Raw genomic sequence first — 15,908 nt, 5'->3', positions numbered from 1 at the left:
ATATTGGCATAACATCCACAGTCTTTATTTGTTCCTTACTTCTCCAAAGCCTTTTCCTTAAGGTAACTGTCGAAATTAAGTACTGACTTCCCGAGAACCAGCGCGCTTTCCGCACAGTCCTCTTGAGACGTCCATTCCTTTGGAGAGTGGCTGATACCATCTTTAGCCCGGGCAAATACCATGGCAGTTGGACACAGTAATGTTGTCATTGTCGAGTCATGGCCTGTTCCGGTTCGAGAAGCAATGCCCTTGTCACCGCACGCAAGTCTGACGCAATCAATTGCTTCAGGCCAGAAGTTGCCGGGCAAGAGATGCACGGTTCGATCGGTTTCAACTTCGAGCCCGTGCAGAGAAGCAATACTTTTCACCCGTTCCATGATGGACGTTCCCATGGCTTCCAATCCCTCAGCTTCTTTATGCATCAAGCAAAATGTGATCTTCGTCTTCGACTGGATGTTACAGGCTCCCCATGGACGGCTATGAATACCAGTCACGGTACTGGCACCATTCTTTTCATATGCGAGCTTTTCCAGCTCACAAATGAGTTTGGCTGCACCGGTCAGAGCATCTCGCCTGCCATACATGGGGTAGGTATTGGCATGGCCGTCTTCTCCATTGAAGACGACATCGTACCAAGTCATTCCCTGCCAACCTTCAACCCATCCAACAGGCTTACCCGCCTTCTCCAGGTCTGTGGACTGTTCGCAGTGGATTTCAAAGTGCGCTGAGATGGGGAACTCCTCGAATGTATTTGGTCCATCACCGATGTAACCAATCTTCTTCAATTCGCTGCCCATGGTCAATTCCGATGCGTCGTTCGAGGCTGCTGCATGGGCTTGTTCCACAGTGGAGCGACCGGCATAGACGATAGATGATCCAAGCAAAGGAAAAAATCGTGCTCCTTCTTCGTTCGTCCAGTTGATGAGAACTATCGGAGCTCTGGTCTTGATACCCTGCTCCTTGAAGCTTCGAATAACTTCTAAGGCTCCGAGAACCTGATAGATGTTAGAGACTCGGAGTAGACGGACAGGGATGTCTTACTCCAAGAGGACCATCAAATCTTCCACCCGTTGCGACTGTGTCCAAATGACTTCCCATAGCAATAGGGGGGATGCTGTTGTCCTCTCCCTCGAATACCCCAAATTGAGTACCGGTAGCATTGACCTGATTTCTGTAAGCCAAATCCATTTCGAAATGATGAACACTAACTTTGTAATCGGCTCCAAGTTCAATAAGTTGCTCTTTGAACCAGTCGCGGACCTTCTTGTCATTCTCATCCGCACAGAGTCGAGTCACACCGCCCGGAGAGGGTGCACTCCACTGAGCTGTGTAGTGAATGTCGCGCCTGGTAGCTGTGTCAGTCAGGTTCCTTTTGCATCCCTTCTATCTTACCATAATCGATCGCTGTTGACGGAGAGCTTGTCTGCCAGAGGGGCAGGTTTGACGGTCGCATATAGGCGAGAGCCAGTCAGGGTCAATGAAGAAAGCTTCTTGACAGTATAAGCTCTACGGAGTGAGTAGGTGATTGTATGGCTGAACATCTTGAATGAAATAGGACTGCGAAGGCGAGCTGAGAGTGACAATCGGCCAAAGTGTCCTTGCGACTAGACAAGTTCACCGTCCTTTATTTCAGACAATAGCAGCTCTATAGCCGACCTTACATTCCTGGATGCCTTCAGACCTGTTCAGTCGTGTATAACTTACTTCAACCTGTTAGCCTTATCTCTCTTATCATTCAATCCCCACGATAGAGCTCCACAAGAGCCCCAGCTTAGGTGTTTCAGGCTCTCCTGCTCAAATAAGGAATCACTCGGAGCTGGGCGCTTCTACGGTGAGCTAGATTTCCTGGAGGTGGAAAGTGAGAAGCCAATAGACATGTCTTATCTGTTTTCATAAGAGGGTCTGATGGAGCAGGGGACTCGCGTATATCCGTTGCCTTTCTGGGCTATATAATAGGCTTTCGGAAGATCTGCAAAATATGTGGGCGTAGTATCCAATGACGGTTGATGATCTGCGCGCCATAGGCCTACCCTAATCTCAATCGGGGGATTTAGGTTCAAGTTCAGCCACTTGGGGTTAAGGTTATTCACCTTGACTTGATTACACCTTGTTCCCCATGTAAGAAACATCTCAGGCAACGAAACAACATACCGCGATATGACTTCTCTCTGAGTGGATCTCATGACCCGCATCATCCTAGAATCTGGATCCCGCAACGGCCATTGGCTATTCATTACGGGAGCTCGTGGTGCCCTACCCGTTCAGCAATCCGGAATGATCAGTGGCCTCAATATCTTTGCATTTTTACTATGAGAATGCTTGCACCATAATCAGTCTCGCCATCGAAGAGATAACGCCTGCTCGGTGTCAACTACCATATTGACGAACAACCGAGTCAGCCGTGCTACAATCTACTTAGCTCTCAAGGGATCAGCAGGGCATTCAGCAGGGCCCATGAAGAAGACATTCTCATTCTCTTCAAACATGTTTCCAACAAACATGATAAGGCACCATCATTCTGATTTTACGTCCTCCATGCGGAGATAAGTGTCAGAGGCTTTCACCTTTGTGCCACCCGCGGCCTGATAGCATCATGGAGTAACACCTGAGACTGATATCCTCTTTCAAGCCAGCGAATTATCAGGGAGGTACTTATCATTGTCGAGGCTCCATACTATTGTTATCCCAGGAACTATTGTCGTCATGTGATTATGTATATAAGTCTTCTTCGACTTGATTCATTGCATTTTGAAATCAAACCTCGTCCAGACTGACTACTCGGTATCTATCACCATGTCCAGCGCTATCCAACCCGTCCTTCCGCAAGGTGCCGGATATGGCGTCGTCATTGGAATTGGATTCTTCTTTGCCTTCGTTATGGCAGGTGTTTCATACCTCCAGGTACGTGAAACAGTTTTGACTCTGATCTTGTACTAAGTAACTGCAGAACCGGTACACCAAATATTCCACCAAGATGAGCGAAGAATTCAACACAGCCAGTCGAAGTGTCAAACCTGGACTCATTGCCAGTGGAGTCGTTTCCGCTTGGACTTGGGCGGCCACATTACTTCAGTCCAGTACTGTCACCTACGAATATGGAGTCTCTGGCCCTTTCTGGTATGCAGCAGGGGCAACAGTGCAGATCTTCATGTTTTCGGTCCTCGCATGCAAGTTGAAACAAAACGCGCCACGTTGTCACACATTCCTGGAGATTATATACTATCGATACGGAAAGCTTACCCATATAATCTTCATCTGTTTTGCATTGATGACCAACATCCTTGTGGCATCACAACTACTGTTGGGAGGAAGTGCAGTTGTCACTTCATTGACAGGAATGAATGTCTATGCAGCTGTCTTTCTCATTCCTCTTGGAGTATGTGTCTATGTTGTCCTCGGTGGACTTCGAGCAACATTCCTTTGCGACTATTCTCATACAATCATTGTTATGGTCGTCATCTTATACTTTATGTTCAGCGTGAGTCCGCCCCCTTTAGCAGACTCGAGATCAAGCTGACGAGGATTGGTAGGTATATACTTCTAATGATCTGATCGGCTCGCCTGGGAAGATGTATGACCTGCTCGTTCATGCAGGAAACGTACGACCCGTTGCAGGAAACCAGAATGGTTCATATCTCACTCTGAAATCAAACTATGGCTTGATATTCGGAGTTATACAGCTCTGCTCCGGCATGGGTACAGTCTTTCTCGATCAAGGCTACTGGCAAAGGGCTATCGCCAGCCGTCCAACTACCGCGGTCCGAGGCTACATCATGGGAGGTTTTGCTTGGTATGCAATTCCGTTTGGGTTTGCCACGACTCTTGGTCTTGCTGCAGTGGCCCTCACGGACAACCCAGCCTATCCTACCTATCCACACAAGATGACTTCATCTCAGATATCGTCTGGACTGTCCGCTCCCTTCGGCGCTGCAGCTTTACTCGGGAAGCACGGTGCTGTTGGTCTACTTATCACACTCTTCATGGCCGTAACATCCTCATCATCCTCGGAATTGATTGCTACATCATCAATTCTGACGTTTGATGTCTACAAGGTGTACATCAAGCCGAATGCCACTCCCAAAGATCTCATCTTCGTGTCGCATGTGATGATCTGCTTCTTTGGCCTGGTCATGGCAGCGTTTGCCTGTATCTGGAACGCTATTGGCATCGACCTTGGATGGCTTTTCCTCGTCATGGGACTGCTCATTGGCGGTGCAGTTTTCCCTGCTGCATTTGCTGTGACATGGAAAGGCCAAACTCGCGCTGGAGCCATCAGTGGCGCTCTTTGCGGTCTTGCAGCTGGACTGACTGCGTGGCTGGTTGAAGCAAAAGTCCATTATGGAGAGCTCAGCGTTGCTAGTACTGGAGGCTCATATCCGACCCTTGCAGGCAACATGGCAGGAGTCCTCACCGGCCTCATTGTTACATGTTTAGTATCCTGGGTCAAACCGGACGATTTTGACTGGGCAATCACACGCGATATCAATGCCAAAACATCTTTATATGGAAATGTCGTACCGGCACAAAACGTCCAAGATATGATGACTGATGATGCTGCAACTGGAATCGCTGAAACAAAAACAAGTGAAGCACCAAAGGACGAGCTGTCAAATCCAAATCACAACGCCGAACTTCCGACTGTCATTGACGAAGAGAAGGAAGAAGCCGAAGATGCTGCATTCCTTGACAATCCGAAATCACTCCAACGCACCTACTATATGGCTCTGATTCTCGCGACAGTTCTTTCGGTCAGCATGGACTTCATCATTCCGATTCCGATGTTCTTGAGTCATTACATCTACACTAAAGGGTTCTTTACATTCTATGTCGCTGTCAGCTTCATCTGGGTGTTTTGTGCCCTTGGGATCTGTGGAGTTCTACCCATATGGGAGACTCGAACATTCTGGCGTGAGTTCTTCGTTGAGATATCCAGTCGAAGGAAGACGGTTGATGGCGTGGTCGCTGGCGAATCAAAGAATTCTCAATCCTCAGAGAATGCCATGGGAAGTCAAGGACCAATGGAACAAAAGGAGATAAAGTCGGACGTCAAAGGACTGAGTCCGGAGGACTCCACATGAGTTAACGAACAGAACCATGCACCTAGGGTATTCTGCCCGGATTTCCTGCCTCACTGGGGACGGAATTCTGAAGGCCCCTGGGTGCCATGCTGGATCGCAATTGGTTATGTAAATTCAAGGAGGTGATAGAAGTTGAAATCTTCCATTGTCATGATGTAAAGAATTGAAGCTGGTAGATCTACTCTGCAGAATTCTTCAATGGTTGACCGTGCCTTTCCTAATACAACCCATTAGGCCCAATAGGACAAGGTTAAAGATAAAAGACAGGGCGGTTCACTAACATTAGCATTGCCATACACCAGGGAGCTACACATCTTCTACACATAGATGCACTCTTAATTACATAAGCACATGGTGAGCCTAGGCTTTTGACCATGACAGATTAATTCTACTGGTAGGCTGTCGCGGTTCCCATGTATTGTTGAGTATCGAGTACAAGGCGGTCCGACAGTAAGCGATGATGCTAATGGAGGGGCATCTATCAGCTAATATAAAACCAGTAAGACTCGAGAACTGAACCCCCCCCTCACATCAAAATTCACTTCACCCTTGGTCACGTCCACTGCACATTATTAACACATCTATCTCAGAGGCCATTACTTCTTGTCTCAGGACTACACCTCACTTCTCAGAAGCTACACTATGTCTCACTCAGGGTGTCCTAAATGTGGAGCGTCAATATCTTCGGGGAGCAAGACTTGTGGATCATGTGGAGCGGTACGTCTTCCTTCTGTTTTTTCTCCCTGTCATTCTTTTTATGCCTCTATTCTGTCACGAAAGTTTTGCCACACCTAGCGGGGTGTGTGGGATGCCAGCTCCTCTTTTCGTCGACTTTTTCCTGGGCTCGAGACACTCGGGTGGTGTGGAAATAGGAGAACGTTGCTGCAAGAAGGACTGGCGCTGGAAAGGCAGCCATCGCCTCATAATCTGCTTGACATGGATGGATCAAAGTCAGTCGTCCGTCTTCAGCAGAGGGCGCATGGTCATCGAAATTCCAGCAGTGAGGGAAAGACGTTTGCTAACGAAATTGCTTGCATTTGCTAGAGTTGCCCACGTTGAAGTGGCACAATGTGAGGTTATATCACGGGTGCCAGCATCGGAGCCAAATCAATATTTAGGAGAGATCTGAGGAGATTTACGATCAGGGGATCAACAATCAGCCACGGTTGCTGGGGTTTATGGGGTCGCACAAAGAGCTGGACCCGTCTACTTCCAGAAGTCGATCTTTTATGCTACATCTTCACACAGCTTAGTACCCATGCTTGCTGGATTAGTCCCATGGGGTTTTTTGTATGATGAACCGGACCAGTCGATCGGCAGGTCACAATGCCTTTCACTCTGGAATGACCTTTTCAAAAAATGCCAGCATATCCCTCAGCTCGGCCGAACTAGTGGAATGTCCCATGCCCTGGTATAAATGCTCTTCGACATTGTCCTTCTCAACCCATTTGACCAGTTCTTCCTTACCTTGCACGAAGAATTTTGAAGGGACCAACATGTCCATTGTCCCGTGGACGTAAAACCATTTTTTGTTGTCCTTGTTGTCCTTTCCGTCCTTATTCTCTCGCTCATTCCTCAGCTCCGATATTCGGTCCCGTAGGGGCAAATACCCAGACAAGCAGAGCATTCCGGCGACTTTGTCCTTGAGTCTTCCCGTCAAACCCCAGACCAGGCTCACTGCGCAACCTTGACTGAATCCACCGACGACAATCCTCTCTGGAGGTGTGCCACCCTTGATCTCTTGCTCGACAAGTCGGTCAATCATATCCACGCTCTTCATAATTCCAGCCTCGTCATCCAGGGCATCCTCCTCGTCTTCGTGGCCGGGGACTCGAGGCTTCATCGCATTAGGGAGGGCTTTGGGGACGTACCATGCTCGAGCCATGGCTTCGTGGTTGTGCGGCGCATTCGGAAGGACCCATTTCAAGTACTGCATCTTGTTGTAGAACTGAAACTGTTGGGCAAGACCCAATGGGAGGCCTTCGGCGTCGTCCCCATAACCGTGGAGAAAGATGAACGTCGCAGGACGGGCAGTAGAAGCCGAGTCGGCTGTAGGTGGGACAACGTATGGTGGTTTCTCAGACATGATGGTGTATGTCTCCCACTATCATTTCATGACCTGCAGTAGACAAAGCTTCGTCTGGCTAGCGGGATCGAGCCAGAGACAGAGACTCGAAGGTAGTGAAAAGGGAATGGAGGAAAGATACCAGTTCCTTCGCGGTAGGATTTTCAGCTACAACGGCCTCCAATGAGGGAACCGAGTGGATCGTATCCCATGATGAAGACAGGCCTCACGATGGCACAGCATGCGGCCCAGAACCTCCAAGAACTCAAGCAAGCAAAGAAGATCCATAATGTCGGACAAACGCAGGTGCCATTTGGGATCAGGTCCGAAGTACCGTCTCCTCCGTAGACCAGTAGCACTGCGCGGGGAGCCGGCGGGATGGAATTGATGATCCCCCGTCCTTTCAAGGTGGGTTGCTTTTTCGGCCTGAGTTCGCAAACGGAGCTTGAAAACCTCGCCGTAAGAGACATTCTGTGGAGTGTTCACTGCCATAGCGCAATCTTCACACAAGGATGTAGGGGGGAACTTTCGACAATTTCAAGTAGCCTTCAGTACTTCGAGCTCGCACCCTTCCTTCGCCCTTCATTTGTAGCGTTCGCGGATACGAGGCAGCCGAGATGAAAAGTCTCAAGCGAGGCCTCGCCGCTGATGCAACTGCTGGCAATATTTCCAGCAAAGTCTTTATTCGGTCGACCAAAAGCGGTCGAGTCCAGAAAGTCGTGAGAGAACAGTATCTGAGAAAAGACATACCCTGTTCGTCGCAATTGTGTACTGCTTGCGCTTCCACTGCCGCGCCCGACGCCAATGGAGCTGGTATGTGCTCGTTTTTCTACGTGATACATCCTTCATACACTGACAGGAACATCAGTCCCCAACTTTGTCCTATCGAAGCGACCGATCGGCACCAAAACCTTTACCCACGGCCACTACCTTGTTCCCGATACCAATGTCTTGCTTAGCGCAATGGACCTCCTTGAAGAACCTGCTCACTTTCACGACGTTATTGTATTGCAGACGGTTCTAGAAGAGTTGAAGAATAGGAGTCTTCCTCTTTACAACAGGCTGATGGCGTTGGTGCAAAGTGATGACAAGCGTTTCTATCTTTTCTTCAACGAATTCCATCTGGAGACCGCGGTACGACGTGAGAGTGGCGAGTCTATCAATGACCGGAACGATCGTGCTGTGAGAAGAGCGGCACAATGGTACACTGACCATCTATCGAAAGTGACCAAGAAAGCCCCAACAATCGTCGTCCTCACCAATGATCAGGAGAATAGAAGAAAGGCACAGGCAGAGAATTTGATAGCTCTATCACTCCGGGAATATGTCGAGGGATTAGATGATGCCGATCGATTACTCGACATGGTAAGCCAAGGTGCCGATGCTCAAGAAGTCCGCGCTGCCCAGGGGCAGCTCTTCTATCCAGAGTATTACTCCATGTCAAGGACGATGACAGGAATCAAGGCTGGAACTTTACATCAAGGGGTTTTCAATGTTTCTCCCTACAACTACTTGGAAGGAACAGTGAAAGTCCCCGCATTTGACAAGCCATTACTGGTTCTTGGAAGGGAGAGCAGTAATCGATCTATATCTGGCGATGTCGTCGTGGTTGAGATTCTGCCAAAAGACCAGTGGAAAGCCCCTTCGACTCAAATCCTTGACGAGGAAACGATCAATAAAAACGACAATCCGGAGGACGAGGAACAAGAGGAGACCGTGGTTACGGAGAATGAGAGACGTGCTCTCCAGGAAGAGGTTCGCCGTGCACACATTGCCGGTGCAGAGACAAAGGCTCAACCAACCTGCAAAGTAGTCGGGGTTATCAAAAGAAATTGGAGACAGCTGGTCGGAACCATCGACACGGCGTCTGGTAGCACGTCTGGAAACAGACAGACCACTGTCTTTTTGATTCCAATGGACAAGCGCATTCCCAAAATTCGAATTCGGACACGTCAGGTTGATGAGTTGATAGGCAAGCGGATTCTTGCAACGATTGATTCATGGGATCGAGACACCAGGTATCCAATTGGGCACTACATTCGCTCCCTCGGAGAACTAGAGACCAAGGATGCCGAAACTGAGGCGTTGCTTCTTGAATATGACGTCCAGTACCGACCATTTCCAAAGACAGTTTTGGACTGTCTGCCTACAGAGGGTCACTCCTGGAGGGTCCCGTCTGCTTTGTCAGATCCTGGCTGGCAGGGCCGTCAAGATCTCCGACATCTATCTGTGTGCTCGATCGACCCTCCTGGATGTCAAGACATCGATGACGCCCTCCATGCAAGAAAGCTTTCGAATGGAAACTTTGAAGTGGGCGTTCATATTGCAGATGTTTCCCATTTTGTCAAACCTAATAATGCGATGGACGCCGAGGCTTCCGCTCGTGGTACAACCGTCTACCTGGTCGATAAGAGGATTGATATGTTGCCTATGTTGCTCGGGACGGATCTGTGCTCCCTCAAACCCCATGTGGAAAGATACGCATTCTCCACCATATGGGAGATCACACCAGATGCCGAGGTGGTAACATCTTCATTCACCAAATCTGTGATTTTGTCCAAGGAGAGCTTCTCCTATGAACAAGCTCAGAAACGCATTGACGACCCAAGTGCAACGGATGAGCTGACCCAAGGCATGCGGGTCTTGTTGTCGCTCTCCCAAAAGCTTCGTCAGAAGAGGATGGACGCTGGAGCGTTGAACCTGTCCAGCCCTGAAGTCAGAATTGAAGCAGACAGCGAATCTCCGGATTCTCTTGCCGATGTGAAGACCAAGGCGAGTTTGGCCACTAACTCTCTGGTCGAAGAATTTATGCTTCTTGCCAACATCACGGTTGCAAGGAAGATCCAGTCGGTCTTCCCTCAAACTGCTTTGCTGCGCCGACATGCGACACCCCCAGCCTCGAATTTTTCAAACCTCAGTGAGCAGTTGAAGAAGATGCGTGGGTTTGAACTGGACGTGTCAAGTTCAAAGGCACTTGCAGATTCATTGGATCTTTGTGTGGATCCTAAGCATCCATTCTTCAACACCTTGATTCGAATCATGGCCACACGATGTATGACGTCGGCTGAATACTTCTGCAGCGGATCACATGCAGAACCGGAATACCGACATTATGGTCTCGCTAGTGAGATCTACACCCATTTTACAAGCCCCATTCGCCGGTATGCTGATCTGCTTGTCCACCGTCAGTTGGCGTATGCAATTGGATATGATGGCCAAGGGAGCGAAGTCGTCGACTTTGACCTTCGAAACAAGCGCAAGTTGGAGCGAGTCTGTCAGAATCTCAATTTCCGTCATCGAAATGCTCAACTAGCAGGCCGCGCCAGTATCGAGTACTACGTCGGGCAGGCACTCAAAGCACGAGCTGAGAAATCACCAAAAGCTGCCATCGATGTCGACGGGTATGTGATGCGAGTGTTCGAAAACGGTATGGTGGTCTTCGTGCCGCAATTCGGCATCGAAGGACTGGTTCGACTTGAGGATTTCCACTTGAATTCCGCCGAGGCCTTCAAACGTGAGAGCAAGTTTGACGGAGAGTCGTACCAGCTCACGGTCTTCGAGAAGGGCCACGAACAAGATGGGGTCACAGTTGAGCTGTTTCAGCAACTAAAGGTTCGAGTGAGCTCGGAAGAGAAGAGTGGTGCAAGAGACAAGGGAAAGAGAAGAGTCCGAATGGTGGTTCTACCGGCGAAATGAGAAGTAAGATAGGTACCTCTGCACCCAACTTTGAGCGGCGGCAGGGCGCATGTTGCTCCTTTTCTCCTCGATAACTTAACTATTCAGTAGCAGAATAACCATATCACCGCTGGTCGCGGGAAACTGGTTCACGTTGTGCCTCTCTTGGCCAACGTGATCTGCTATGCCTGAGCCATTGACAGACCAGACGATAAGAAAAACAAGAATAGTATTACTCTACCTTTTAGCATTCAATATCACATCCCTTGTGTGTGAATCACTTCTGCGTGTAATCATCGTAAATGAAAAATGGATGGGGCATTGCCAAGCCTTTGACTAATTGACCTCCCCGTATATTTGCACCAGATCTTCAACACTTGACCATGAGATTGTTGCTCTGTCACCGCTAACACGGAGATTGTGTCTCATTGCCAATAACAGATCATGACAGGTCCCGCGAACAAACGGCAGAAACGCGAAGATTACAAGAGAGCCCAAGAAAGCTTGCGGGCTGGGAGCGATGGTGCTACAGGGGGCGGCAAGATCGAACTGCCCAAGAAAAAGTTCTATCGACAGCGCGCGCACGCAAATCCCTTTTCGGACCATGCTTTGACATAGTAAGTGCCTGGTCTCGCTTGACTGGGTGGCAGGACTGATTCTCTTCAAGTCCTACCAGTCCTGCCGATATGGACTGGACTCGCCATTACCCTGCTTTCGCAATCGGCCAGACGCAAGATGGCAAACACGGCGGCGCGATGACCAGGGAAGTGGAGGTTGCGGATATCGGCTGCGGATTCGGCGGGCTTCTGGTAGCTTTGTCACCTTTGTTATCAGAGACCTTGATGCTTGGTTCGCACTCTCCATGTCCCGAATCCCGTCTGTTTTGCTGAAGGAGAAAACTCACTAGGCATGGAGTTGCGGAGTCAAGTCACCGACTACGTAGTCGACCGAATAGCTGCTCTACGCACACAGAACCAGACTCTGTCCGGCACAAGTGACAGCAGAGTTGGACTCTACCAGAATATTTCGGCTCTTCGCACAAACACCATGAAGTTTCTTCCAAACTACTTCCACAGCGCCCAGCTGTCCAAGATATTCCTCTGCTTCCCAGATCCGCACTTCAAACAGCGGAAGCACAAGGCTCGGATTGTTTCTGCACAGCTCAACGCCGAGTATGCGTTCGTCACAAAGCCTGGTGGTCTAGTGTATACCATTACGGATGTTGAAGAGCTGCATCACTGGATGGTCAAGCACTTTGACGGTGAGGAGGCCGGTGATGCAAGGGACTTGTGGAAGCGAGTATCGCAGGACGATCTGGACTCAGACCCTTGCGTCAAGGTCATGAGCGAGGAAACAGAAGAGTCTAAAAAAGTCACGAGGAATGGTGGAAGGAAGTTCGTCGCTGTGTTCCAAAGGAAGGAAGACCCGGAATGGCCAGATTAATTGTCGAGATCAGAATCAGTCTCGGACAATGCTACAAGGTCTTGACGGTTGCTTCGTGACCACAAACCAATGAAATTGTCTAGACTGTGCTTAAAAAAACAATTAAAAAAATTCAAGGTTACGGCACCACCTTCTTATCCTGCTCTCCGGACAACGTATCGTCACTGGCTCTGGCTTGGTTACTCTCTTCTGGGGCCATACCCACAATCTCCCCAGCCTTCAGAGCATCAAGGTCAATCTGTGGACCAGAGTAGTTCTTTCTGCCATCGACGAACCATTGGATGGTGGAGACAATCAAGACAATGGCAAAAGCTGCTATGCAGTAATTCATGTTGCTTCCGGTCACAGGCAACTCTGGTGGGAACATGAAAAGGACGGTCGTGAGTATCACATAGGCAATTCCAACCTGTCATGTTGTTAGAGATTAGAACCGTTGGATTCAAGACAGGCTTACCAAGTTGCACGTCCAGCCGAGCCAAGTTGGCAGTACAAACGGACGAGATGCCGGCAGCATTTTTCGACCCTGGAGACAATTGATTGCAGGTGGGATAGCATAAGTGACTCCCAAAGCCACCACTGAAGCGGATACAATGGCGTTAAAAGCGCTGCTTGATCCAAGAAATATGCAGCCGAATATGATGACCAAAATGAGGGTCAACCATAGCGCATTCAGGGGGACTTGAAGTCTTCCATGCACTCTGGCGAAGAAGCGCGAGGCCGGCAATCCCCCATCTCTAGCAAAGGCGTACACCATTCGGCTGCTGGTGGTCATGATGCTCACTGCGGCAAACTTGGCCGAATGTTAGCCATTTCAATGACGGTGCCGGATTGACTCTGATGAACTTACCAGCAAGCATACGAGCGGAAACATCAATAGACAGACCGATCCGGCTTTATTCGAAGTTGCGTCGTAGAATATTTGCAACATCGGCCCCGCCGAAGAGCTGATAACATCGTCCACGTTCTTGGAGACGAATAAAAGAACGCTCAGGTAAATGAAGCCGGTCAAAACGCCAATCAATACACAGCCAATCATGATCCGAGGACCCAGCACAGTAGGATTTCCCACCTCTTCTATGCAATGAGCGACTGCGTCAAATCCTGTCAACCCCAGACCACCTTGTAAGAGACCTAACAGCCAAGCGAGGCCATTCGGCCAACCCGTTTCATTGATGAACGTTCGGTACACGAAGTCTCCACCCTGGTAATTTGGAGATGAGCACGCAAGGATCGTGATGGAAATCACCACCCAGCCTGTAATGGACCAGATCAAGGCAGCCTTGTTGACGAGGGGAAGTAGTCGCGTTATGAACGCATTCACCATAAAGGCGAAAACATTATATCCAATGTAGATCAAGAACTGGTGCCAACGGTGCGGCTCATAAGACGGCGTCGTGAGCGAAATGATGCCAAGGATGAGCTGACTTCCCAACAGTCCGGCAGTGGCTGTTAAAGCTACCCAACCTGCCGTATTGATCCAACCGGTGATCCAGGAGAGCAGCGGAACCCAGCGCTTCCAGCTGATGACGGCGACCCAATGGTACTGGCCTCCCGCAGTTGGGTACGCTGAGAGAAATTCAGCCAGAGAGGCGGCGAGGCATAAATTGCAAATGCCAGCAACAACAAGGCCCCAGATGACAGAGTCAGGGCCTCCACTAGGCAGAGCCAGCGACATACTTGCCCCCAAGGCTGTCCATGAGTTGAGGATGGCAAAAGCCAGTCCCAGCATGGACAGAAAGGAGAAATTGCGTTGCAATTCCTGCTTCACACCCATTCCCGCCAGCATGGCAGCATCTTCTTGGATACTGGTCCTCCTCCGCGGAGTCCTTGACTGTCGACGTACATCAGCCATGGTGGTTGTGGTGCAGATGTTTCGAGGTGGAGGTTGGTGGTGTTGAAGAGACCCGAAAGGTGGAGGAGTGGGCGGCGCGAGGGGATTTTGAGTAGAGCAGGAGGAGGAGGGCGAAGGGCGTGCATGATTTCAATCAACTCATAAGCATGTACGTCAGCGCCGGCGACCTAATCAGCGAGTTCCAGTTCTCGACGCACCAGGGAAACGATCAGGGTCTTCACCCATCCACCACGCAGACAAGCTAAAAAGGCTGGGAAACGGACATGATCGACACTTGACTAGAAAGAGAAACTCGAAGCATTGAGTGGAGGATAGATGGCCCGCACAAACCAGGAGATAGTGGATCGTAAGAGTAGCATCGTGAAAAGAAACCGACGAGGACTGGTAGCGCCAGGAGGGCAAAAAGCTTGACTCCACCAAGCCCTTAGCAGACCATGCCAAGTTCAACCCCAGATTCGCCTCCAAGCGCCACTTATGTCATGGCCTGTACTCGGTAGGGATTGCCACTGCCTAAAACCATAAGCCCGTCCGCGCCTTCACTTATCCAGCCAGCCAACCCTTTAAGACCTTCACCTGCGACAAGAAGGAACAGCTTAATCATTTCCTTTGGAAGGAGGACTAGAAGCTGATAGGCAGTCTCGGCGGTCAAAGGCCCAAAGGCCCCCAATGCGCAGTCAGACATGGGTCGACGTTATCGGATTATTCACTCAGCCTTATCACCAGCCAGTCAAGTCAGCCTCGTTATTAGCCACTGCCCCCCGATCTCCGTCCATGACTTGGGAAGAACATGAAGACAGGATAGATGTAGGACCGTGTGTCTCACATATCCGCGTCTCGTTGGCCTTTGACTGTAATCTCATGGTCATAAAGAAACCTGAACAAAGATGCAGATTGTTTTATCATGGAGCAAAGGAGAGATTCTAAAATTGACTCGTGCCAACAAAGGGACCCAAGATGGGAATTCATTGTCCAAGGTATGTTGTACCCAGTCTCCCCAAAGTACAAGATCTCCATCTTGGTCGAGAGAGGATTACATATGATGCCCATCAAGACTATCTTCCCACCTGTATTCCGGACATTGCTTTCCTGTTGGCCGATGCCACTACAGCATGTGCGAAATACACACCATCTACCACCTTTGCGGACATGCCAAAATCAAAACCATCGTGCAATGTGCAGACATGGTGGACAAAATTTTGGCCGGCAATGTGACTACTAACATCCATCAAATTTGTGATAACCATATCAACGACAACTTGCATGTGTTTCCTGACATTTGTGAAAAGTGCAAATCGACTGGGGTCATTGGGGACTTTATGGAGCATCCAGGTGTTAAGCTTGAAGTTGTGAGGGCGTGGGTTCAAGGCAAGCGAAATCGCTCGACGCTCGACCAGGACACTGAAGCATCCGCCGGCCACGACGAGGCCGACAGATCGCAAACCGACCATGACATTGTTTGCAAGGATAACAGGAGCATTCCAACCACATGTACTACTGCTATGTCAGATACGCCGACCATGAGAAGTCGAGCTTCAAGTTCAACCACGAATGAATCAGCACCAGATCTTACTCAAATCAAGTTGCAGGTGGCAGCCTTGAGGGTGAGAACGGAGCGCTTACTCACCAAGATGCTAGGTCAGAACCCTCCAACCCTGGGCTAGTTATTGGTTGAGTTGTCTGTGTTGAAGATCTGAAATGTTCGAATTCGGTGTGCACAACACCATTGATATCCAATCCCGTCGTCCAATAATGGTGGCTTTCGCATTAAATTAAAAAAAAAAAAAAAAAAGAAAAA

The 15,908-nt window shown here is 49.5% G+C and overlaps 7 protein-coding genes across 7 annotated transcripts; 4 read left to right on the top strand and 3 right to left on the bottom strand.

Moving 5' to 3' along the window:
• Positions 1-35: 35 nt before the first annotated feature.
• Positions 36-1,541, bottom strand: AYO20_11292 (hypothetical protein; the record flags this gene model as incomplete). The annotated part of the gene is made up of 3 exons (XM_022649544.1): positions 36-995; positions 1,042-1,345; positions 1,393-1,541. 3 exons carry the CDS (start codon positions 1,539-1,541, stop codon positions 36-38), a joined length of 1,413 nt encoding a protein of 470 aa, XP_022494479.1.
• A 1,252-nt stretch (positions 1,542-2,793) lies between these two features.
• Positions 2,794-5,078, top strand: AYO20_11291 (hypothetical protein; the record flags this gene model as incomplete). The annotated part of the gene is made up of 3 exons (XM_022649543.1): positions 2,794-2,901; positions 2,948-3,478; positions 3,531-5,078. 3 exons carry the CDS (start codon positions 2,794-2,796, stop codon positions 5,076-5,078), a joined length of 2,187 nt encoding a protein of 728 aa, XP_022494478.1.
• A 1,333-nt stretch (positions 5,079-6,411) lies between these two features.
• Positions 6,412-7,164, bottom strand: AYO20_11290 (hypothetical protein; the record flags this gene model as incomplete). Its single annotated transcript, XM_022649542.1, has 1 exon — positions 6,412-7,164. One exon carries the CDS (start codon positions 7,162-7,164, stop codon positions 6,412-6,414), a length of 753 nt encoding a protein of 250 aa, XP_022494477.1.
• Positions 7,165-7,760: 596 nt separating this feature from the next.
• On the top strand, positions 7,761-10,839 carry AYO20_11289 (hypothetical protein; the record flags this gene model as incomplete). The annotated part of the gene is made up of 2 exons (XM_022649541.1): positions 7,761-7,956; positions 8,012-10,839. The coding sequence occupies 2 exons, from the start codon at positions 7,761-7,763 to the stop codon at positions 10,837-10,839; spliced, it is 3,024 nt and encodes a 1,007-aa protein (XP_022494476.1).
• A 423-nt stretch (positions 10,840-11,262) lies between these two features.
• AYO20_11288 (tRNA (guanine-N(7)-)-methyltransferase) lies at positions 11,263-12,261 on the top strand (the record flags this gene model as incomplete). Its single annotated transcript, XM_022649540.1, has 3 exons — positions 11,263-11,435; positions 11,486-11,667; positions 11,726-12,261. The coding sequence occupies 3 exons, from the start codon at positions 11,263-11,265 to the stop codon at positions 12,259-12,261; spliced, it is 891 nt and encodes a 296-aa protein (XP_022494475.1).
• Positions 12,262-12,379: 118 nt separating this feature from the next.
• AYO20_11287 (hypothetical protein) lies at positions 12,380-14,113 on the bottom strand (the record flags this gene model as incomplete). The annotated part of the gene is made up of 4 exons (XM_022649539.1): positions 12,380-12,667; positions 12,716-13,051; positions 13,109-13,827; positions 13,939-14,113. The coding sequence occupies 4 exons, from the start codon at positions 14,111-14,113 to the stop codon at positions 12,380-12,382; spliced, it is 1,518 nt and encodes a 505-aa protein (XP_022494474.1).
• A 1,181-nt stretch (positions 14,114-15,294) lies between these two features.
• Positions 15,295-15,774, top strand: AYO20_11286 (hypothetical protein; the record flags this gene model as incomplete). Its single annotated transcript, XM_022649538.1, has 1 exon — positions 15,295-15,774. One exon carries the CDS (start codon positions 15,295-15,297, stop codon positions 15,772-15,774), a length of 480 nt encoding a protein of 159 aa, XP_022494473.1.
• Between the last annotated feature and the right edge of the window lie 134 nt (positions 15,775-15,908).

The sequence above is a fragment of the Fonsecaea nubica genome (genome assembly GCF_001646965.1).
Source record: "Fonsecaea nubica strain CBS 269.64 chromosome Unknown Scaff144, whole genome shotgun sequence".
Taxonomy (NCBI): domain Eukaryota; kingdom Fungi; phylum Ascomycota; class Eurotiomycetes; order Chaetothyriales; family Herpotrichiellaceae; genus Fonsecaea; species Fonsecaea nubica.
The sequence above is the reverse complement of the archived record's forward strand: the minus strand, read 5'-3'. Positions and strand labels throughout refer to the sequence as shown.